The 23315-nt window shown below is 35.3% G+C and overlaps 3 protein-coding genes and 1 long non-coding RNA gene across 4 annotated transcripts in view; 3 read left to right on the forward strand and 1 right to left on the reverse strand.

Annotated features, from left to right (window-relative positions):
• Nucleotides 1-23315, forward strand: part of LOC148921092 (uncharacterized) — a 93862-nt gene that overhangs the window by 26829 nt on the left and 43718 nt on the right.
• Nucleotides 8804-11219, forward strand: LOC148921095 (UPF0481 protein At3g47200-like). The gene is made up of 2 exons (XM_089044134.1): nt 8804-8851; nt 9702-11219. The coding sequence occupies exons 1-2, from the start codon at nt 8804-8806 to the stop codon at nt 11217-11219; spliced, it is 1566 nt and encodes a 521-aa protein (XP_088900260.1).
• Nucleotides 17319-19317, forward strand: LOC148921096 (UPF0481 protein At3g47200-like). Its single transcript, XM_089053849.1, has 2 exons — nt 17319-17505; nt 17627-19317. Exons 1-2 carry the CDS (start codon nt 17479-17481, stop codon nt 19235-19237), a joined length of 1638 nt encoding a protein of 545 aa, XP_088909975.1. The 5' UTR covers nt 17319-17478; the 3' UTR covers nt 19238-19317.
• LOC148921097 (uncharacterized) lies at nt 22018-23000 on the reverse strand. The gene is made up of 2 exons (XR_016127715.1): nt 22824-23000; nt 22018-22651 (listed from the first exon to the last, which is right to left on the reverse strand). It is a non-coding gene; the product is annotated as an uncharacterized LOC148921097 (long non-coding RNA).

The following is a 23315-nucleotide window of genomic DNA, read 5'->3' on the forward strand; positions in this document are numbered from 1 at the left end:
TGTCCTTAAGGCAATGAGATAAATATGTGGAAAAAATTCAAATGCAATTTAAAATTATCATTTGATAAATGACATTGTCAGGTGAAACTCAACAAAGAGATAAAATGGAGAGATGCCTTAAAAGTGAATAATAGAAGAAGGGAAAATCGTACATTAACAAAGTATTTTGTAATTTTCGTTTTATTAAGAATTAATAATATATATATAGTTAATATTTATTGCATTGTCAATATTTTGTTAATATTTCTTGCATTTCAAATATTTTGTTAATATTTCTTGCATTTCAAATATTTTGTTAATATTTCTTGCATTTTCAATATGTTGTTAATATTTATTGCATTTCAAATATTTTGTTAATATTTCTTGCATTTTCAATATGTTGTTAATATTTATTGCATTTCCAATTGTTTCTTCATATTTCTTGCACTTCCAATTTATTTGTAAGGTTAATTGCATTTCCATTATTTTTATTTTGTTACTTGCATATCCAATATATTTTAAATAGTTATTGCATTTCCATTTTTTTGTTAAATAGCTCATTCAAGCACAGATGTGGTTCGGTGCAACCGGGGGTGGCAAAAAAAAATTCACCCATCATGAATGTTGGGAGGTGGTGAAATACTGTAAACGCTTCAATATTATTCCAACGGGTCCCGACGTTGTGTTAAACGAGACGCCTCTCCGTGATGCAACGACATCGGATTCACCTCTCGATTCCCCTATGAGTGAAGACTCACCCATCCAAAAGGAACCGAGGCCCATTGGCCGAAAGGCTGCGAAGGCAAAGAAAACGGGTAATTCAAGCAATCATAATTCAAAGTTTTTGGAGGAAATTGCAAGGCAAAACGGCATAAGAATTGAAATGGAGCAAAAACGCCAAGATATGGAGGTGGCAATTCAAGCCGAGTGTGCACGAGAAAAGGAGTATTTGCGCAAAAAAGATATGGAGAAGACGGATCGGGAAACTATGGCGATGGATACAAGCCATATGTCCCCTGATACAAAACAATATTGGAAGCTAGAACGAAGGGATGTTATGAGAAGAAGACTTTTCCAGGATGATGGGCCTAGCAACACGGATTGGTTAAATGATCAAAACCATTAAATTAGTTGGCATACCTTTTATGTATTTTTAATTTTCTTGTTTTCTATTAAAGTTGGTGTACTTCATGTTTTTTATTTTAGTAGTAGTAATTCTTAATGACTTGTATTGGATTTCTTTATTTAATAAACAAAGCCTTCAATAAAAGACAATTTTATTCAACATATTCCATACATCAAACAAAACATAATTAAAATCAAAACAAAAACTACAAACAAGGCACAATAATAAATAAAAAAACAACACAACCAAACCATAAGCAATACTAAACAACACAACCAAAACATAAGGCCTAAAACATAACCAAAGCATCTATGCTCCATCATTCATCTTCATTCCCTTTCACCGTCCATAAATGCTCTATCAAGTCAAGTTGACGGCTTTCATGAATATACGAAGATTGCATCTCTGTATATCGATCTATCATCCGGGTCATCATACGATCGTCCCTCACCAACGGTTCCGGCTCAAACGGTTCTCCATTTGGCCCCATGGGCCTTTCATAAATCCGGGTCAAGGCCGTGTTTATTGGATCCGGTTCATAGACCTCTCAAAGATCATATCGTACTCATCCTCCACAATCATATTATGGAGGATGATGCAAGTCATCATAATGCTTCGGAGGATCTCCTCATCAAACATACGGGCCGCACCTCGAACAATCAACCATCGAGCTTGAAGGATGCCAAAACACCTTTCGACATCTTTCCTGTATCCTTCTTGATAAGTAGCAAATAATTTTTGCTTATGGGATCGGGGATTCGAATGGATTTGACAAATGTGGTCCACCTTGTAGATATGCCGCTAGATAATACCCCGTCTAGTAGACTTTATTGTTGACTTCATAGGTAATATTGGGGCCTTGGCCGCTCAAAACATCGTTGAAGACCGGAGATTGACCCAGGACGTTGAGGTCATTTTGGGCTCCGGCAACTCCAAAGAAAGCATGCCAAACCCATGTCGGCCCAAGAACGGCTTCAGGATGATACTTTTTGTGCCTTTCCTATTTCCGTATTCACCTTGTCAGGCAGTTGGACAATTCTTCCATTGCCAATGCATGCAGTCGATGCTACCAATCATTCTCGAAATCCTCGAGCTTTGTAGAAGCCGCTGAGGTCCTCGGGAGTAGGTCTACGGTAGTCCCTAGTGTACAGATTTTCAATTGCATCACAAAATCTTACCAAAGCCTCCAACGAGTGGACTTCCCATTCGGCAACCTCATCCACTGATCAACAGATACTCCATACGCCAACATGCGATATAAATTGTAAGCTTTTGCCCTGTAGAAGGCCCAAAACCCCAGAGCATCACACTTTGAACAAAGTATGCATCATAATTGCAAATATCATGCATGATTTTATTGAACAAGGGTTGCATTCTAAATCGCTAAAATCAACATCAGTACAAAGGCTTGGGATAAAATAATCTTCCAAAAGATTCTTACCCCGAGAATGCCTATGTCTGTCCACATTCCGGCGACGGCCGACTTGTGAACCACGGCGGCGACCTTGGTTCTCTTCCTCTTCCATTGCCACTGCTATGAGAACTTGTTCATCAACTTGCCTCTGCAACTCATTGATTTCTTACTCCTTTACTGCTTTCCTTTCTCTCTCATGCCTCTCCAAGCATCTCCTATATTCTTCCATTGAGAATGAATGGAGTATGAATTCTAAACTCTAAGAAATGAAAATATTGAAAGATGTGGTGTGAGAGGTATGAGGTGAGCCTTTGGTTTTATAGAAAAATTTGGCAAGATAAAGATGCCACGTGGCTTGATTTGATTGGATGAAAATCTTATCTAAATTGAAATTCATCCGAAATTTGAAACCAATTTTATCTGAAATTTGAATTTTGAAATTCATCCGAAATTTGAACCCAAATGTATCTGAAATTTAATTTTTGAAATTCATCCGAAATTTGAATTTTGAAATTCATTCAAAATTTGACCCCAAAAATTTATCTGAAATTTGAATTTTGAAATTCATCCGAAATTTGAACCAAAAAATCTTATCCCGAAATTTTATCCGATTATGAATAGTCTTGACACGTAGGAACCCGTAAATCTTATCCGAAAATATTATCCAAATTAATTATTAAGGTAAATAAAATTGTGAATAAAACAAAAAAATGAATAGTAACTGCCCTTAGCTAGGGCAATGGGTGGAAACACAAAATTCTGATTTTGCAAGGGCAACCACTATTCACGTGAATAGTGGCTGCCCTAACTCCCCCCTTGGCATGACTAAGGGCAAATGGGTGGAGTTGCTCTAAAAACTATGATGCCATGGATCGATCCCTGTATAAAAAAAACCAGCGGCGTGGGTTATATTACTTGTCTGACTTTTCCTTTTTCCTTGGCGAAACTGGGTGCAGTCAACTACTAGTACAAGAGGAAATATAATATATAATATACCAATTTTGTATTAGGCGTGTAGAAGTGGTCAAAGGTTTTTGATCTAGTCCAAACGGGTAAGAAAGTTTAATGGTGTTCAACATGCTTCATGTCCATAAAAATAGTCATATCTACCAATTTTATATAAATTTTTCCAAATGTGCTTTAGTCAAATAATATAAGTAGAATATTTTTTAGATATATTTCATTCTTTAAAAGGAGGTATTTATAATATAAGGTTGTAACCTTAGTAAAGTTATACAAGAAAATAAGATAAAATCCTAATTACACAATATATATATACAAAAAGGAAAGAAATAGAGTTCTAATAGGCTATAAAATAAATCTCCTAATTAAGTTAGGATCTAGCTAACAGCTTCATACTTCATGTCCATAAAAACACAAGAGAAAAGATTGATGATGTTGGACATGCTTCATGTCCTATATATGATATATATAAAGAAGTTTTTGTTATATTAATATGTGATTTTTTTTTCCATCAGTAAAGGTGTGCTTATATACCATGTAACTTATAATCCCAAGTTCTACGATTATGATAATAGGTTAGTTCATGTAATCTACTTGTCTTATAGATCTTGGCAACAAAAAAATAAAAATAAATAAAATAATAATAATAATAAAAAATACAAAGGTCATATGAATTTGGCCAAAGAATTTTAAAACAAAATTGTCCGATGGAGCACCAAACACAGTATAACTTAATCTGACCATTTATCCGGAATAGTACCAAATGCTTTATAATTTTACGAATAAACAGTCAGAACTCTTAGGAACATATTAATACTATTCGACATAAATTAGTCAATATAGTATGACGTACCAAACTAGCCCTAAGAATGTTCAAGTTGAAATTTATTCTCATGAGCACGTCCATACCATCTATACAAGTCAAACAAGCGGATGAGTTTTTATAGAAATGTCACCTAAATTTATACTTCAGTTTCAATTTGTCACCTTAAAGAAAAATTAAGAGAAATGTCACCAATACGCTATTTGCCGAGCTCTGAAATATATTGCTCTATATGTAGACGATGAGAACATGATCTCCATCTATCCTTTATATATATATATATATTGATTATTTAATTTTTCTGAGTGGACTTTGTTATAATCCTTTTCTTACTTGAGGAATGTAAACTTAATTTTATCAAGTCCTATATATATATATACACACACATATGTGAGGGACATCTTATGGGGCTCATTCCACAATGTATCAATGATCCGAACTATATCTTTTTTGTAGGTATTCCTTCAAAGATCGTATATGCAAAAAATCACTTGAATTTGAATCCAATTGACCACTCAATTCAGTAGTTGTTATTTTAGTGTTTTCTTAAGTACTATATTCCTCGATTTTGTTGGCCACAACTAGATGTCTTAACGGTTTCTGATTTTTCAAATTTTTTTTTGACAAGGATGATCTATGACTGAAGACTAGAAAAATAAACGGTTCGGATAGTTGAAATAAAATTTTTAATGGGCCCCACAAGGTGTTGTTCAAATAAGATTATTTGAGGAATCCCTCAATATATACTCACACACACCAAATACTTAGAAAAGTCTCCAAGGACAATTTTTTGTTTTGTTTTTTCACTGAATTAACTATATTGGTAGTTGTCTCCTCCATTTGATTGGAGAAGATCTCATGTTAGATGCACATGAATACATAAGTGTGGTGACTTCAATACTTCATTATGTCATAAGTTTGTTGTGGATGAATTATGTTGTTTTGAATACCTTCTGTTGTAAAAAAAGAAAAAAAGAAAAAAATCTCCTAAAATAATTTCCTACTATAATATATCGCAGTCAATTATATGATTTGTTGGACGGGGATTATCCCTACTCCCCAATCGGATGTGCGTGAGATAAAAACCATGTGAAATGTTTACTAGGACGGTTGTATAATAGGATGCTTGGTGCGCCCAAAATCACGATTGTAGGAGATACGTATGTTCAAGTCAATAATGCTTCGAATTGGCATCTTCAACTTTCCAGCGAAGCAATCCAAATAAAAAACATGCAATTGTTTTGACTCTGGACTTTGGAGGGTTGCTGCTTAGGTAAGTGGTATACGTCATAGGACGAGGCACAAGTTTACAGAGTGTTTTTGTTTTACTTTAATTTGGTAAACCTAATAAGTCAAATAAAATATTCATTAAGCAGATCAAGACCAACCAAGTCGTCCTATAAAATAAATAACCACTTGGAGGCTCTGCCGTTGTGAAGGAAGTAGAAAATATTGTAATTGCAAAGTTGAATTCTTCTTTGCCTGTAAGCTTATGTCGTGAATATTTTTCTTTTGTTATACACCGGCATAGAAAATACTTAAAAGGAATCATCTTATCTCAATACATCATGAGACAGATAACATTACATTATAGTAAAATAAAGTTGGAAGAAGCAAGTTTTATTTGATTTAACCCAAATTTAAGAAGAAGAAAAAATATTAGAGGAAGCAAAACAAAGGGGTTTCGCTGACTTTTTATTGAAGTAAAGTTCGGACATGACAAATAATTAAGATGAACCCGAAAAGAGGCATTTCGGGAGTCTTCGAATTTCTAGTTGCTACAGGCAAAGTAATGGAGCTGCAAGTGAATTCACTCTTGGGGCTTTGAATCGGTGACCTTTAATAATTCTTGCGCTTCATAGAGTATGCTCAATCCCTCTTTCAACATCATCACTCCTCTACCAGCCTTTTTACGTCCATATTCAATATGATTCTTTGAGGAAATAAAGAGGTCCAATACGTTGACAGAACCAGTTATGTTAGGGCAATTACCCTCAATGGTGTGTATTATTTCCGACAGCTGCTTTAAGTCTTCATGAAGAACAAGTGTGGCCTTGATAGAATCCGTTTCACTGCTAGTCTCCAACTTGTTTCCAGTTTCATCCCTCCTCCTTCGGTTGCTCGCTCGACCTTCTGCGCAGTCCTCAATACAAGAAGTAATGAAACAAGGGAAAAAAAAAAAGAAAAAGAGATGAAGAAGCAAAGAAAGTGGCCATTGCAAGTGAATTAGCACGTACGTACATTAACAAATTAAATGTGTGAAGAAGAAAGAGAAAACATATATATATATATACCTAAGTTTGTTTTTTCGGGTGTGGGGGGATCCCTGGTTTGTTCCCCTCTTTGCCATGCGATGGTGATGAGATTTGATCGTGTTTCCTTTTATCCCCCACAGCCACAGCAGCGAATTGGTTGTATTCTGACACCATCGCCTCTCAAGAGCACAACTTTACTCTGTGAGAAACCAAAATTGCTATATATATAGGCGTTGAGATTCCCTTGTTGGAACTAATTGAGGGATGCGGATCCTCCTTAATTTTTTTAATTTTTTATTTCCTCATGTAGAATATTCATGTTTTTTCTTTAACACATGTGAATTATGCCAATTAATCAAGACAGTGATATGCAGACATTGACCTCATGTACATCACGTGCTCAATTTACCAATCCTGCAAGAATTTTATGAAGTTGTAATAAATATTTGAGAACAAAGCGTTCACACAGTATTTTTCATAAAAAAGTATTTTAATGGCAATAAGTAATTTGTTCATGAACAGTTGTATGGACTTTTCCTGCTTATGTATGCTTAATACGTCATAGCGGCTTACGTCAATGGTAAACCTTGGCGCACACATGTATAGTTATTTAACTTAAAACATTTACAATCATACTCTTTAATTTTTAGTTAAAATTTAGCTAAAAACATATAAAAACTATTTTAGGAGCTCTTTATAAAATTTTAGCTCCAATCATACTCTCTAATTTACGGAGTCATAAATGCTATTAACTCTTTTTTTAATTAGCCCATCTTTATAAAAAAATATATATATAAAAAATAGTTAGTATTAATTAAAGGTTTAAAATAATCATAAAATAAAGCAGCATTAAATTATAGGGAGCCATTAGGAGTCATTCTTTTCTCCTCAAATTTAGGAGATCTTAAAGGTCTCCTTATTTTAGGAGGTGGATAGGGAACATGGTTTATATTTTTCCAATCTTCTCCTTCAAAATTGTCTAAAGAGGTGGTTTAAGAAGCCCATTATAAATACTCTTAGGTCATTGGTTGATGTCAGAGGCGGCCTTAAGGTTTGTAGACCTCAATTCCTACCTACTTTTCATTTTATTTAAAAAATATATATATTATATGAACTCAACATCCATCAACCATTGCAAGTCTAACACTTAAGATAATAAATAAATAAAATGTAATCCACAAACCAAGAAAGGTAGGGAAAATATTTACTCAAATTCTTTATCAAATCTCAAATTCTAGTACAATAAAAATCAGTTGCTTACACATATATATATGTAAGAATGTGAATATAAAAAGTCTCACATTAGAAAGTTAGAAAATCTTGCAAGGGCTTATAAGGAGTTGGGTTACTCTCCCATAGCCAATTGGTTTTGGGTGGAACCTCAATTTCCTTCATGGTATCAGAGCAGTTAGCCCACGTGTGAAGGCCCAATGGCCACACGTGCGCGTCTGCCACCCAATATGTATTGTCTACTTGTTAGGCTTGAAAATTAGCCACACGTGCTGGGGTGTGTGAGAATGTGAAGGTAAAGAGTCCCACATTGGAAAGTTGAGAAACTTAGAAAGGGCTTATAAGGAGTAGGGGTTAACATAATTTATGTGTAATTATACGTTTATATATATATATATATATAAATTTGAGGTGCTAGACAGCCGCCTTGCCTGCTTATGCTTAGGGCCGCCCTTGAGTCAAGTCCACTGCTCCATGATCAAATATAATAGCATTTCTTAGGTTGTTAAGACAATATAATAAGTTTACTTAGAAAAAGGAGATAATATAATGGATTACGTTTCCATAGTTTAGAGTTAAGATTCTTGTGGATCACGCTGACGACCTACACGGGCTGTGCCACTAAGACCAGGTTTGAGTAATTAACAAGAGAAGTCATTGTAAAATATTAACACATTCTAACTCGACTCACTTGGAGCTTCCTTTTGTATTTTGATTTTAAAGATATTGTATATGTATTGAATCACAAACCACATAGCGTGGTTCCCAATATTATTGATTGTGTATTGGTATACGACGAATACAAACAAATTTGTATTAGATGGAAGGCATAAATTGTTGAAGTCTTCTTTTTGGAAGGTTCTATAACAATATTTTACTAAAGCTTAAATAAATAAATAAATAAATTGATTTTATATGGGGATGGGAGGTAGAGTCTTTCTTTATTGTACCTTATCTTCATAGTTGCCCTATAAAAGGCAATCTTCTGTCCCTTGGGAAGCATATTGGTAGTCATGGACGACTTAGAGAAATCTGCTGAGATGGAGGAAGAACACATTCAGGTACGTAATGTGGAAAAAAAAAAAATAGAAGAAAAGGAAAATAGGAGAGATGGGAGATTATTTTCTATTTTGTTGATGAAAGACGACAGCTGAAAGAGAGATTACAAAAAATTAAAACAACTATTTGTTATTTCTAATTCTTATTTTATTATATTTCACACTTTTATGATCCTCATTATTATATTTCAATGATTGCTTATTTTATTATATTTCAATCTTAAATTAATAAATTTTTATTATTGTGATGAAATAGATGTGTATATGCATGCACATATGTTTTTTTAAAAACACAAACAATAGTCTAAACTACAAAGGGAATGAGGTTTCTTACACACATACTATCAATGTGCCTTAGGGTGTTCGAACAATTAATCATTAGTCTGCAAGTGAAGGCCATTTTTCACTTAATTAGACCCCGTTGGCTGAATGCACATATGTTTATTACAATTAAAAATGATCATATACACATATACATGCGGACGTGTATATGTTTAGGGGTAGATTAAATAGTTTTTTTTCTTCCAATAAACCCCGTTGCATTTTGATTGTAGTCTCCTTAATTTATTTTAAAAATTTATACATAGGTAGAATATTAATATGTACGTACCTACACATATACTAGTGCACCCGAAATTTAAAGGGGTTGAAGAATCAAAATTCAATATAAAACCCAACTTTAATGAAAATAATTCTTATCTGAGAATCTGATTTTACCTTCTTTTTACTGAGAAACCCAACTTTAATGAAAATAATTCTTATCTGAGAATCTGATTTTACCTTCTTTTTACTGAGAATCTAACTCTATAATGAAAATAATACAATCTAATTATCTATGCATTATTGCTTTTAGGATGTTTCTAGATTTTACCTTTTCTTGTCCTCTTCTCATTCGAAACAGGGATATGAAGAGATACCCATGAATGATAAGTGGACGATGATTGCACACAAGCTCCGCGATGTGCAAAAAGGTTCAGAAGACTTGAGCATCTATAGAGTTCCAAGTGAACTTCGAAAAGTTAAGGAGGATGCCTACAACCCTCGCGTTGTCTCCATTGGACCTCTCCATCGGGACAACCCTAACCTCATAGCTATGAAAGAGCATAAATGGCGTTACATGCTCTTCATTCTGCAACAAACGGACGACTATGAAAATACTAAAGAATGCTTGAAAACGTGCACCAATGCCATTTATGGTTTAAACAAAAAAGTGTGTGAGAGTTATGCTGAAGATCTCAAAAAAATGGTGGAGGAAGATCTCGCAGAAATAATGTTGGTTGACGGATGCTTCATGTTGGAGCTTTTCCTCAGGTACGACCGATACTGCTCAAATATTCCGTTGAAACACCAATCTAATGATCCAATATTCAATACTGCTTGGATGATTCCAGCACTTAAGCATGATCTGGCATTACTTGAAAACCAGATCCCTTTCTTCATTCTCGAAACATTGTATGACATTATCAAGCCTCACATCCCTCACATCCCTCACACCCCTCACACCGTGGAATATAAACCACCAAATTCGGTCACTAGCCTCGCTCTTAACTTTTTTCAACCCATGAACCAAAAGGCAATAAAAGAAGATACTAACACTGCAGACTGCAAGCATTTGCTTCATCTTTTGCACAACTTCTTCCTCCCAAGATGGTACCATACCCATATAGTTGAATTGTGTCCTGCCGAGGCAAGCAACCAACATGCAAGAAAAGAAGATACGGAGACTGCAAACTGCAACCACTTGCTTAAACTTTTGGGCAAGTTCTTCCTCCCAGCAAAGGCAAGTAAGAAAAAAAGTAAATTCAAGTATTGCGCTTCAGACCTTTATGACGCTGGAATCAAGTTTGAAAAAGGGTTTGCCAAGGACAATTTGTTGTGCATAATATTCGAAAATGGAACAATCAAAATTCCACCGGTGTTCATTGATGACACTACAGATTCACTGTTCCGGAACCTGATTGCTTTTGAGCAATGTCATCTCAAGAGTTCACATCACATCACATCGTATGTCATCCTAATGAAGAGTCTCATCCGTTCAAAAGCGGATATCAAACTACTCAAGAAAAAGGAGATCATAAATGAAAATTTTGCAGGAGGCGAATACTTTGTTCATTTTGAAAGTATTTTAGACCATGTTAATCCAAAGGACTTCTTCTTTGGCGACTTGTGCGACCAGGTGAATGATTACAGCAGGTCCTGGTTTCACTGGCGTAAATTCAAAGTATTTTGGATGGTGCGGCTTCAGAGATATATGAGGTCCCTTTATGACACATATTTCTCTAGTCCATGGAGTATCACGGCATTCTTGGCTGCGGCTGTCCTTTTCAGTCTCACTGTCATACAGACGTACTATGCCATTCACCCTCGCTAAGACTTATTTCTCTTCCACATGGAGTTTCACATCTTTACTGGCCGCGTTTTCCCTCTCGCAGCTGATGCTTGTTTTCTTGCTTTCTTCTTTCTTTATGCTTTCGCCATGTATTATGTATGCATGCATGTGTGCAATCTCTAAATTGTATGGACTTGATCATCTGAATAAAACTAAATTGCTTGCATTATTTTATGCACCCTTCTCTTATTAAGCAAATTTCGTTCATATAGTTATAGATATACGCTTTTATGTTGATCAAATCTTGTTCGTGACTTTTTGGCTTATAAAACATCATATAGGTGGCTGGTCTCGTGACCTTCCACAAATATAGGTGGCTGGTTTTGACTTATTGTTGCCAGCTTTTTTCCATATTCCTGCCACATCCTATTTTCACAGTCACGCCTTTATTTCATTTCTCACTCTTTCGATTCTTTTAGGTTGCTGCCCTTTTTTAAAAACGTTTTTAGTTCATCGTAATAATGTTTTACGAATATTTTAATTTAATTTTAAAAATAAATAAAAATAAGGAAAAGAAATAAAAATTTGTGATCAATTGGTTGACAATTATCTGTGTACATAAGGTCTTTTTGTTTATATCCCCTCCTTATAAATATACCCTGTATAAAAAAAATGTAGAAATAACGCAACGCAAGAGAGGTCATATATTTACTTGAAGCCCCTAAAAATATAGCGAGAGAGGATCGATTCGATCAAGCGCAATTCATTTATAAGAATTTAGCCATAAAACCGAAGAGATCTATCGCTACATTCTACCAAGTTTTTTCCAAAATAAAAAAAGGGGCCGTCATTGGTGTTTGTCCTAAACTTCAAGAACTTTGATTCTATGAATTTCTATTATGTATCTTACTGCAAACAAATAAAAGACATAATGAGTCTGTACCATCTTTCTGCTTTCTCAATTTATGGAGCAAGAGTCCATTTCTATTGTTATATTTCATTTTCATAGTTAGGCTAAAGGGCAAGAATACTTAGTCATCTGGAAAGCTCGTACTAACTAGAATATGGTGGGTGGGACGACAAAATGGAATCTATATAAAATGTTGAACGTTTGCCTCTTCCATGGCTGTTACATCACATGTGAACCACTTTTGCAAATAAGATCACTTAAAGCAAATCGAAACAAATTTAATTTTATTTAGCAAGCAAAACAAAAGGGGTTCCCCTAATTTACTTGTGGAGATAAAAATTCGAACATCACAACAACCAAATAGCTGATCAATAACGACTCCTAAGATGCACTACCAACCAAATACCTCCCTTATCTTCTTTTATGTTCTTGTTATCAGGCAGCTTACTTATAACTTGCTCAACCAATCTTCGGAGGCTCGATTCCCTGGACGACGGTCCATGCACTATAACTCCTTGCGAATCATATTGGTGATTCTCTAAGAACAATTAATAATGAAACCAAAAAAAGGTGAGGTTCTTGATTCTTGAGTTAAGGAAAAATTAATAAAATGTCTATGATAAATAAATAAAAAAAAAAAAAAAAAACAAGTAAACATATAATTTGAAGCCTTGACAACAGTAGCATATAGAGATTCTGAGTAAGTCAGCCATACGCTGGAAGTCCAGGATGGTAGAGCGCTGAGCAGCAGTTTCTGTTGTAGAGTGATGGGTTGGATTGTTAGCAAATTGGTTCCATGAGGAAGAATCATCAGCATTCACTTTCTGTTTCTTGGAGCGATGGTCATGATCTATAGGCATGTTATTCGTCGGTTTGCTCTTGTCCTTCATCTCCAGAAGAACCCTAGACTGAGGAGAGATGTAAATGGAGGCGGAGTAGTGGGAAGAAAGTTAGCTTGAGAGAGGAAGCGGGTCCTTCGTTTCCTTTGAATGTAGGAACATAAATTAATTTGTTTTTATAAAAAATCATTATTTATAGTTAAAGTGACCATAACAACCACCACCAGATGATGCATTATTTGATATATAAACAAGTTGTAAGAGAATGACTGTGATATGGTTGGTGCGCAACATCAGACACCAATTGGGAGAAAACAAAAGTTGAGTCTATCTTTTTTATTACCCCTTCGTTGACGAAGGAATACAAACAACTTTGTCTTCCCTCCTGGCTCCTCCTTCGCTGGATCAAATGTCAGTAAGATACAAACAAACGTGTGGTTGGTCCAAATAAATTAAGATATATTATTTATATTTCTTGCGAATCGGTCAAAGCTTAGAAAATAAGAAGTAATTATGCTCATATGGTAAAATCATATGGGGTTGTTTACTAGGACATGTATATATAGTAGTCAATAATGCTTCCAATTATTTAGCAGTCTTCAATATTTTTCCAGCTAAGCATGCAATGAATTTGAAAGTTGTTGCCGCTGCTGCTTAGGTAAGTGACATACGTCATAGCTTTTCGTCATAGGTTATCCAAAATTTTAAATTAATCATAGATCCCGCATGTGGTTTCCTTGAACTTTTTTGTTTATCCCACTTTGGTATTTGAATTTTTCTTTTTGTCCCTCAAGAGTATTTGTAATACGCCTGGATTGTAAGCATTTCTACTAGGGGTGGGCGCGGTCTGGTTTTCATTTCAAATCGAAATTGAAATTGATATTATTTAACCGGTCCGATTCAGTTCAGTTTTAGTTAAAAAAAATTATAAAACTGGCTGGTTTGGTTGGAACCAATTCCAGTCCACTTTTTGATTCAGTTTGATTTTGGACTGGATTATTATTATTATTTTTTCAAATTATTATTTTTACATAAATTCCAACAAATTTTTATTTTTTGGGCTTGAAAAACAAAAAAAGGTCTTGGAAGAGTATTTGGGCTTGAAGAAAGATTCTTACATGAGGAATGTAAACTTAATTTCACCAAGTCCTATATATACACACATACAAATTCCCTCAAATAAGTTTACTTGAGGGACATCTTATGGGGCACATTCCACATTGTATTTCAATGTTTTGAACTATATTAATAGGTTGGTATGCAGTTTTCAATCTAATTTGTTGTGAACTTAATGTTATAGCTCGTAAGGATTTCATTCTTATAAATAAATAATTTTTTTGATTTTAATGTTTATTTTTCCCTTTTTGATTTTAATGTTTCTTTTATCCCAGAACTACTATCCAAATTTGATTTTAATTTATTGTTTGCTTTATAATGCAATTATTTATCTATTCTCACACATTTGCAACAATCATGCAGGACGTATATGAACAACATAAAGAGTTGATTTTACTTGGAGAGAGGGTTGTTCTTGCAACTCTTGCTCTTGACCTTAATGTAAACCATCCATATAAACCGCTGGTTGAGGCAATAAAGAAATTCAAAGTAGCTCATAGTGCCCTTGCTCAAGTTGCATGGAATTTTGTGAATGACGGGTATGGTTCTCTTAGTTTATATATCTGGCTTGTTCTTCTTTGCCTTTCTTCAGTTTCTTCTTGAACCTGGAATGTGGTATTGTATAAATATGGTTGTAGCTTACATGTTAGAGTCTTTTGTTTCAGGATCAAATCAGGTGGTAACAATTTGACTTTAAAAGGATGACCCCTCACAGTAAGTTTTTGATGGCTGGATAGATTTTTAGATTCCTACAATTAGAAATTTTGTTGTGTCTGTTTGGATAATTTCTTTTCTTTAGTTTCCAATCCATTTGACCACTCAATTTAATAGTTGTTATTTTAGTGTTTTCTTAAGTACTATGTTCATTGATTTTGTTGGCCACAATTAAATGTCTTAATGGTTTCTGATTGGACGAATTTTTTTATTTTTTATTTTTTGCAAGGATGATCTATGAATGAAGACTAGAAAAATAAACGGTTCGGATAGTTAAAATAGATTTTTTAATGGGCCCCACAAGGTGTTGCTCAAATAAGATTATTTGAGGAATTTCTCAATATATATTATTCACCCACTCCAAATACTTAGAAAAGTCTCCAATTTGCGAAGGACAATTTTTATTTTTATTTTTATTTGGTTTTTTTCACTGAATTTACTATATTGGTAGTTGTCTCCTCCATTTGATTGGAGAAGATCTCATGTTAGATGCACATGAATACATATTTGTGGTGAGTTCAATACTTCATTATGTCATAAGTTTGTTGTGGATGAATTATGTTTTTTTTTTTTTCGATGAAGATGAATTATGTTGTTTTGAATACCTTATGTTGTAAAAAAATAATAAAAATCTACTTAATTAATAATTTGCTACTAAAATATATCGCAGTCAACTATATGATTGGTTGGACGGGATTATCCCAACCCTCCAATAAAAACCATGTGAAATGCTTGCTAGGACGGTTGTATAATAGAATGCTTGGTGCGCCCAAAATCACGATTGTAGGAGATATGTATGTGCAAGTCAATAATGCTTCGAATTGGCATCTTCAACTTTCCGGAGAAAAAAATAAAATAAAAAACATGCAGTTGTTGTGTATTTGCCCGATTAAGCATAGCACCACACATCAACAAATAATTTATTTATTCTATTTTGTAATGAACAGTACATCTATATTTTATATTGTGCTCAGCTGAGATTTAACAACTGAACAATATGTGAAGAGCATGTGAACTAACTTCCTAATACAGTTGGCTCGTGGAAATTAGACAGGCCAACACAACACATAGTGACATAGGGCGAGGCGTTTTGAAAGGCGTTTTCACGTGAACCAACTTCCTAACAGTTGAAATACGCTTAATGATCAGCTGGGAGACGATGATCAGACAATGTGATATTTATTTCCACATATTCCATGTGTTAATTAGTAATTAGAAATGTACAGTGTGTGTGCGCTAAGACCGGATGCAAACAGTTGGAGTGAAAAAAGAAGGAAAAAAAGGAGTTTTTATTTAAGTATAGTCTTTGTTAATTACCCCTTGGTTGACGTTGGAATACAAACAAATGAATGCGTGTTTGGTACCAAATAAAATAAAAAAGGTTCTTTCTGTATAATGAATCTGCAACTCTGTTCCCATCATCTATTTCCAATTGTTTTGATGTGTGTGTTAATCTGCTAAAATGAATTCAAAAGGGAAATTCATCAGACATAGATATATATTGTTTTCTCTCTAAGCTTGAGGTTTTCATTTCATCGACTTCAAAAGGCAAATTCATCAGACATAGATATATACTGTTTTCTCTCTAAGCTTGAGGTTTTCATTTCATCGACATTGTAAAGAAAATGTAATTACAAAGATACCGAATGAGTTGAATTTGCACAACCAGCACACATCACATGTTTAATTTGTGACCCTGGTAGCATGCAACTCGTGCTCAAACCAATCAACTCTACAATAATTTTCCATTAGTTTTTGTTTTGCATATCCAAAAATGAGAAACGGAACTTCCTCAGTTCACTTTCGTTTCTACGGTTAGCAAGATTTAGAGCAAGTTTTTTTACCATCACACAGATTCAAATTCCGGGCTACTTCTAACTTGTTTTGAAGCCGGATTTTAACATTGCACCTACCTCCCTCCCTTTCCTTGAACATTTTGATTTTCACACCTTTTCCAAAGGGATGTAAAAGGCCTCTCTGGGAAGCCTTTCAAACTGTAAGCCTGACACCAAAACAGAAGAGAGAGACAGTTAAATATGAATCAGATAAATTATACATTTAAGTAAAGACTAAGTCGCCCCATAAATTAAATAAGTGGAGACTCTGGCAATGTATATTGCAAGTTGATCTACCTACCTTTGCCTCTTTTTGTCACTTACATTCGTCTGACCATCTTTAGGAAATTCCATATGTTAAAAAAGACTAAGACTAATTAGTACTTAATGGAGGAGTGACTCCATATGTGGAAATTCCATACATGTTGGGAAAAAAAAAGTTTGGTCATAATAGGAGTTCTTTAAACAAAGACTAATAAGTCGTCCTAAAAATTAAATTACTAATAAGTGGAGACTCTGGCGCTGTCAAAAGCAAGGCAAATGTATGTTTATTGCAAGTTGATCTAGTATTTGCCTCTTTTCCTCTAGGCTCATGTGTATCTCTCAAGTCAAAGACTAATACTTAATGGAACACGAAACATGTACAGATTGTAATGAAATGAAGTTGATACATAATAATGAAAATGAATTGCATATCTTTTTTTTATTTTTTGGGGCTATATATTAAGGGCTTAACGTGCGGATGGAAGTCGTCTTCTTTTCTTATATTATTTTATCTTCAGAGTTGGTCTACAAATTAAATTAACTAAAGGCAATAATATTAACTCAATTGACCTTCAGGGAAGCTCAGATTGGTGGTCGCCGGACACAAAGGGAAATTGTCTGAGATGAGTAAGTCTAAAGGAAGATTTCAGGTAACTGATCATCTCGATCTCTCTAATACTTTGCTTTTGAATCAACATATTGATTAAGGAAAGGTTATATTTTACGGTCGAAATTAATTACACATTTTCTCTTGTTGTTTCCCTTAATCAGCTTCCCTCCTCCTCCTCTGTGATCTCCTGCATGTTCAGCTTAAGCAAGCAGAAACAAGAGGAAAGCCTTGAAGATGATACACAGACACAGAAAGATGAATGGAAGAAGACTCTTATTGGTAAGCTGGGTAATGTGCACCAGAGAGAATACTTGAGCCACTATGGCCGCGGAAGAAAGGGAAAAATAAGAGGGGAATATTGTATCTACAGAGTTCCAGATAAACTTCGACAAGTGAAGGAGGATGCCTACCGCCCTGGCGTTGTCTCAATCGGACCATTGCATCAAGACAACCAGAACCTGGCACCCATGGTCCAATACAAATGGTCTTACTTGCTATCCTTTCTCGACCAGCAAGCAATAGATGCCAGTGAAGAACACTCTAGAAATTGCGCTACGATATGCTTGGAAGAGTGCATCAATGCGATTCATGGTTTAGATGAAGTAATTCGCCAGTGCTACACTGAAAAGATCACCTACACAGAGTATGAGCTTGCAGAAATAATGTTACTTGATGGTTGCTTCATATTGGAACTTTTCCTTCGGTTTGACCGCAACTTAAATTATATGAAGCAACAAGATCTCAATTATGATCAAGTATTGAGAAGTGCTTGGATGACTGAAGCTCTTCAGCATGATCTGGCATTACTGGAAAACCAGATACCCTTTTTCATTCTCGAACTTTTGTATGATACAATCAAGCCTCATATCATCACCAAGTGCAAAGCACCAGACTTGGTCGCTTCCCTTGCTCTTAACTTCTTCCAGCCTTTGAGCCAAAAGAAGTTCATCAACGAAGAGCCCGAGGGCACAGGGTTTAAGCATTTGCTAGATCTCTTGCACAAATTCTACTTTCACCCACCCGGTCACTTGTCCATCCCTGTGGGATCCATTTCAGAGAACGAACATCGTCCCGGTATACTGCAAAAAATAGTTCCATGCCTTGTCAGCAAAACAAAAAGAGAACAGCAAACTCCACGCCTTCCTAGTCATCGTCAACGCAATCCAGCGAGCGATGAGAAGTGGGGATTCAAGTATTGCGCTTCGGATCTTTTGGAGTCTGGGATCGAGCTTCAAGTTGGGTCAAGCACGCAGGGATATTTGTTGGAAATAAGTTTCAAGGCTGGGGTGGTTATAATTCCCCAAGTTCGAATTTACGAGACAACGAGTTCACTCCTCAGGAACCTGATTGCTTATGAGCAATGCAGTCTTAGCAGCATGCATAGCGTTACATCATATGCCTTCCTCTTGAAGAGCCTCATCGGTTCCTCACGGGACATCAACCTGCTCCGGACAAGAAATATCATAGAGCAAAACATTCGAATGGGAGACAAAGAATATTTGGCTCAATTTGAAAGCATTCTAGATCAAGTTGCCATGAAGGACGACTACTGCTTTGCTGATTTGTTTGACAAAGTGAATGAATACCGTATGTCCTGGTATAGTTTGAGCAGACTTCGAGTATTTTTTAGGGTGCAATTTAAAAGGCAGAAGAGAATCCTTTGCACCACCTATTTCTCTACCACATGGAAAGTCATATCACTCATGGCTGGAATTTTCCTTCTCCTTCTCACTTCCTTACAGACATACTATACAGTTAAGCCTCGCGGCTAATACTTTTTTAGTTAATTCTTGCCTTTTTAATTTTTTGTTGGACCATCCTATGAGTTTAATAAAGCTTTTGTTTGATTTAAGTTTCCTCTTAATAAATGAGTATGTACAGCTTTCAATATTGATCCATGTGCAATTGCAGGTATGAAATTGATCTTCTATACAAAATTCAATTTTCATCATCTGCCTCGATTCCGCCCCTAATTTGCCTTTTTTTTTTTTTTTTTTTTTTTTGGCGTGGTGCCATATTAAATAACAGAAAGCACTTAATATTTTTTTATTTATATCAAAATTAGTTTTCTCCATCCAAATTGAGCCAAATTATTGAACAGTATTTAAAGGTAAAAAACATAACCGCGAAGTCATTTTTAAGGAAGCAATTGTTTTACACTAAAAAAAATATAGCTGTGAGCAAATGTGCTGTGAAAAGGTTAGAGCTCTGTGAGCCTGCGACCATTTTCTTCCCTCCCGGAATATCAAACTCATACAAACAAAAAGGCAGGTTGGATCCAAATAAATTAGTTACATCCATATGTGCTATTGTAAAAGAATACAATTCAAAAGTCACAACCAACCATGCCAAGGAACCGCAACTTGCTTACTAAGTCTTGCTTCATAAGCCTAAAGATAAAGAAAACTGAACATGAGAGAAGAAATCCAAACTAACTGCTCCTCAACACAATTTGAGTTATTCGATTACATAAATCAGAAAGAAACTGGCCCAACCAGAGGGCTGAACCCGATGATTATGAGGAACGAAAGAAGCCATGCACTTTAGGGCTTAAAGAAGAGCCACATCAGGAGGGAAACAGAGCAAAGGAACAATAGCCCGAAGACCAGACCAAACAGAAGAACGCTTACTGGAGAATCGGCCGGTCTCTGTATTTTAGGAGAGGCAGCGGTGGATGATCTGAACACGTTACGCGGAGAGGCACTACTCATCCCCGCCTGTCTCCTCCTCATCACCTCTGCGCCCATCGCGAAGAGAGCACCAAGTGTCGGAAGCAATTGGGAGATCCCAATCCCGATCTCTGGTATGAGGAAATGAAAGTTAATCAACTCCACCCTAGCCAAGTTTTAGCTGTTATATATACACGTTCATACGAGTCAAACAGGCGGATGAATATATTAAAGGTTTTTGGTCATTCTTTAAAACAAAAATAAACGGGTCATTGTGAAAGGAAAGCCTGATGTTAGTCATATTGTCATGTAGCCTTATGTCAGTAATATCGTCGTGAGTTTTATTTGATACACCGACCTAAAAGAAATTAAAATTAAAACATCTATGTCAATGCGTCACGATTCATGAAACACAAGTGGTAGTGAAATGAAGTTAATTGCATAACGAAAAGGAATTATACATTTATATAATTTCTACACTGAGGCCAGTAAATATGTTTGGCACAAAAAAATTTATATACTTTTTTGTTTTGTTTTTTGATTCTTAGAATAAATCATATAAATATGTGCTACTTGTTTTTCTTTCAGAAGGGATTAATTATAGAGTTAATTACAGTTTAGTGCCCTGTGATTACACTCTTAAGACATGTTAGTTCCTACCTTCTTAATTTTTACAATAACATACCCCGGTCTTTTAAATTTGTTACAATGTAATTCTGCTGTTAGGGTTTCCATCAGATATCTTTGTTAGTTGCCAAAGTGGCACTGTGGCCTGTGGGTCCCACATTTTTCACTTTTTGTTAATTTTAAATTGATTTAAAAGTTTTTTTTTTTTTTGTGTGGAGAAAGTTGTAGAAAATGAGCAACAAAAAAAAAATATTTATCCCAAAAAAGCAATTTTCTTCTCCTCCCTTTCTTAGAACTGAAAAACCTGAAGACATTAAAGATTAAAATGAAGTGGGGCCCAACGCACGAAACGGAACAGGTAACGTGAGACCATTTTTAAAAGTTTAGGGGATATTTTGAGACGTTTGCAAACACATGTGATAATATGAACAAATTTAAAAACACAGGGGCCATGTACATAAATAAGCTATTTTTATGATTTTGCTGTTTGGTAAACATGTGAGAAGCTGCTTCGAAGAGAAGCGGAGGGTCTCTCACTGTGTTTTTCAGAAGCAGCCATCGAGATGCTTCTCAAAGCTGCTGTGAAATAATGCATGCGGAGGCATTAATGAAAGTTCTTAAATACCAAGATTGCCTCTAATTAATTTTCTTATTGCCCCTACTAATATTCTCTTCTCTCCACCACTTTTATCTGTTTGCCTTTTCCTCATCTTCTTCCTCTATCTATCTTTTCTCTTTCTTCTTTCTTTTTTTTTTTTTTTCTCTCTGTTTTTTCTCTGCGAGTCTTCTTCTTCTTCTTCTTGTCCTTCAAGACCAAGTTAAATAGCAACAGGTTGTTATTTACTTTGTGGGTTTTGTATCTACATTGGAAAATCAATTTGGAGGCTCTCTCTGAATCTCCATACCCAGAGCTTTAAAATCACTTTGGCCATTAGAATATTTTCTTTCGATATGGTCATCTTCCTCTTCTGTCCAAATTGCTCACTGGCACTGCTCAGCAGCCTCGACCCAGCACCGTACACCAACCGAGCCACCCTTCCTCTGGCCTTCCATCTTCCCCGTCGAACCCAGCCAACAAAAAGCTGAACCCATTTGTTGCAACATACAATGATTAGAGGTCTAACTTCTCCAGTTACGGGTTTGGATTTAAAGTTCCAAATTGGGATCTTGTTAAATTGGATTTAAAGGGGTCCTAATTGATAAAGAAGGCGTTGCAGAGAAGAGAGACGAAGAGAAAAGGGGGAGGAAAAAAAACATAAATAAATAACACTTTTTGTATCATACCCTTTTGATCGTTATACAGAGTCACAACATTTCTAAAAAAAAGTTTACCAAACCTTATTTTATACTCACAATACTTTTACAAATATAGATTACTAAATACTTCATTATTTTACTTTACAACTGTTTATTCTTGCAGCACAACAGAAATGGTTTTTTTTAAAGCACATTTCGCTGACTTCTTATTGAAAGTATAGTTCGGACAACTTGACGATTTATTAAGGTGAACGCCAAAAGAGGCATTTCAGTCATCATTGTATTCTACTTTCTCTATAGACAAAGTAATTGAACTGCTGGTCTCCAAATTCATTCTGCTGGGGGATTTTGATTCGATGGTGTTCAATGATTCTTGGGCTTCATTGAGTATGCTCCATCCCTCTTTCAACAGCATCACTCCTCTACCAGCCTTTTTACGTCCATCTTCAATGTGATTTTTTGAAGAAATAAAGAGGTCCAATACGTTGACTGAACCAGTTATGCTAGGGCAAGCAACCTGAATGGTCTGTATTATTTCCGCCAGCTGCTTTAAGTGGTCATGAATAACAAACTTGGCCTCGACAGAAGCTGTTTTATCCTTGACGACCCTCCTTCGCTTTTTCGCTTTTTCTCCTGCAGTCCTAAAAAATTAATCAAAAGAAGGGAAAAAAAGGAAAGGGAAAAAAAAAAAAAAACAGCCTACCTCTTGGCATATTAATTAATTAAGGAGTTCGTATATTAGCAAATTAAATGTCTGAAAAAAGAAAAATAAAACATACAAAGATATTATAACCCAAGTTTGTACCCGTGGAGTTCTCTGTTTTTTGGGGTGTGTGGGGATCCTCTGTTTTTCTCCCTTCTTTGCCTTCATCTCGAGGCCTTTTTTTATTCAGAAGATCATGTATTTGGTTGAATCCTTTCTCCGTCGACTCTTTTTTTTGGGTCTGATTCTCCCTCGCCACTCTTTGTTTGGTCTGATTCTCCATCGCCTCTGAAGAGTACACAACTCGGGAGAACCCAAAGTTGCTATATATAGGCATTGAAGGGCTTATAACATACACACACATATTTACTTTTAGGGTAAATTACTCAAGTAGTCCTCAAACTTGTACGCGATTTATATTTTGGTCCATAAATTAAATTATTAGTCCAAATGGTACATAAACTCTATTTTAATCGCCCATTTGATCCAACCGTTATATTTTCTGTTAAATGTAACCAAATTTTAGAGGTAAATACGACTTTTCATAATTAACAAATAAAATAAGGTTAAAATAAATACAAAATTTGCAAATAA

This window comes from Prunus mume, linkage group LG1 (genome assembly GCF_029339155.1).
Source record: "Prunus mume cultivar Tortuosa linkage group LG1, ASM2933915v1, whole genome shotgun sequence".
In the NCBI taxonomy this organism is placed as follows: domain Eukaryota; kingdom Viridiplantae; phylum Streptophyta; class Magnoliopsida; order Rosales; family Rosaceae; genus Prunus; species Prunus mume.

Excerpts from the sequence above, each read along its gene's own strand:
- LOC148921096 (XM_089053849.1), top strand. The coding sequence starts at position 17,479 with ATGAGTAAGTCTAAAGGAAGATTTCAG. Across the intron at positions 17,506-17,626 it reads AGTCTAAAGGAAGATTTCAG|CTTCCCTCCTCCTCCTCTGT; the intron begins GTAACTGATCAT and ends TCCCTTAATCAG.
- LOC148921095 (XM_089044134.1), top strand. The coding sequence starts at position 8,804 with ATGGACGACTTAGAGAAATCTGCTGAGATGGAGGAAGAACACATTCAG. Across the intron at positions 8,852-9,701 it reads TGGAGGAAGAACACATTCAG|GATGTTTCTAGATTTTACCT; the intron begins GTACGTAATGTG and ends TATTGCTTTTAG.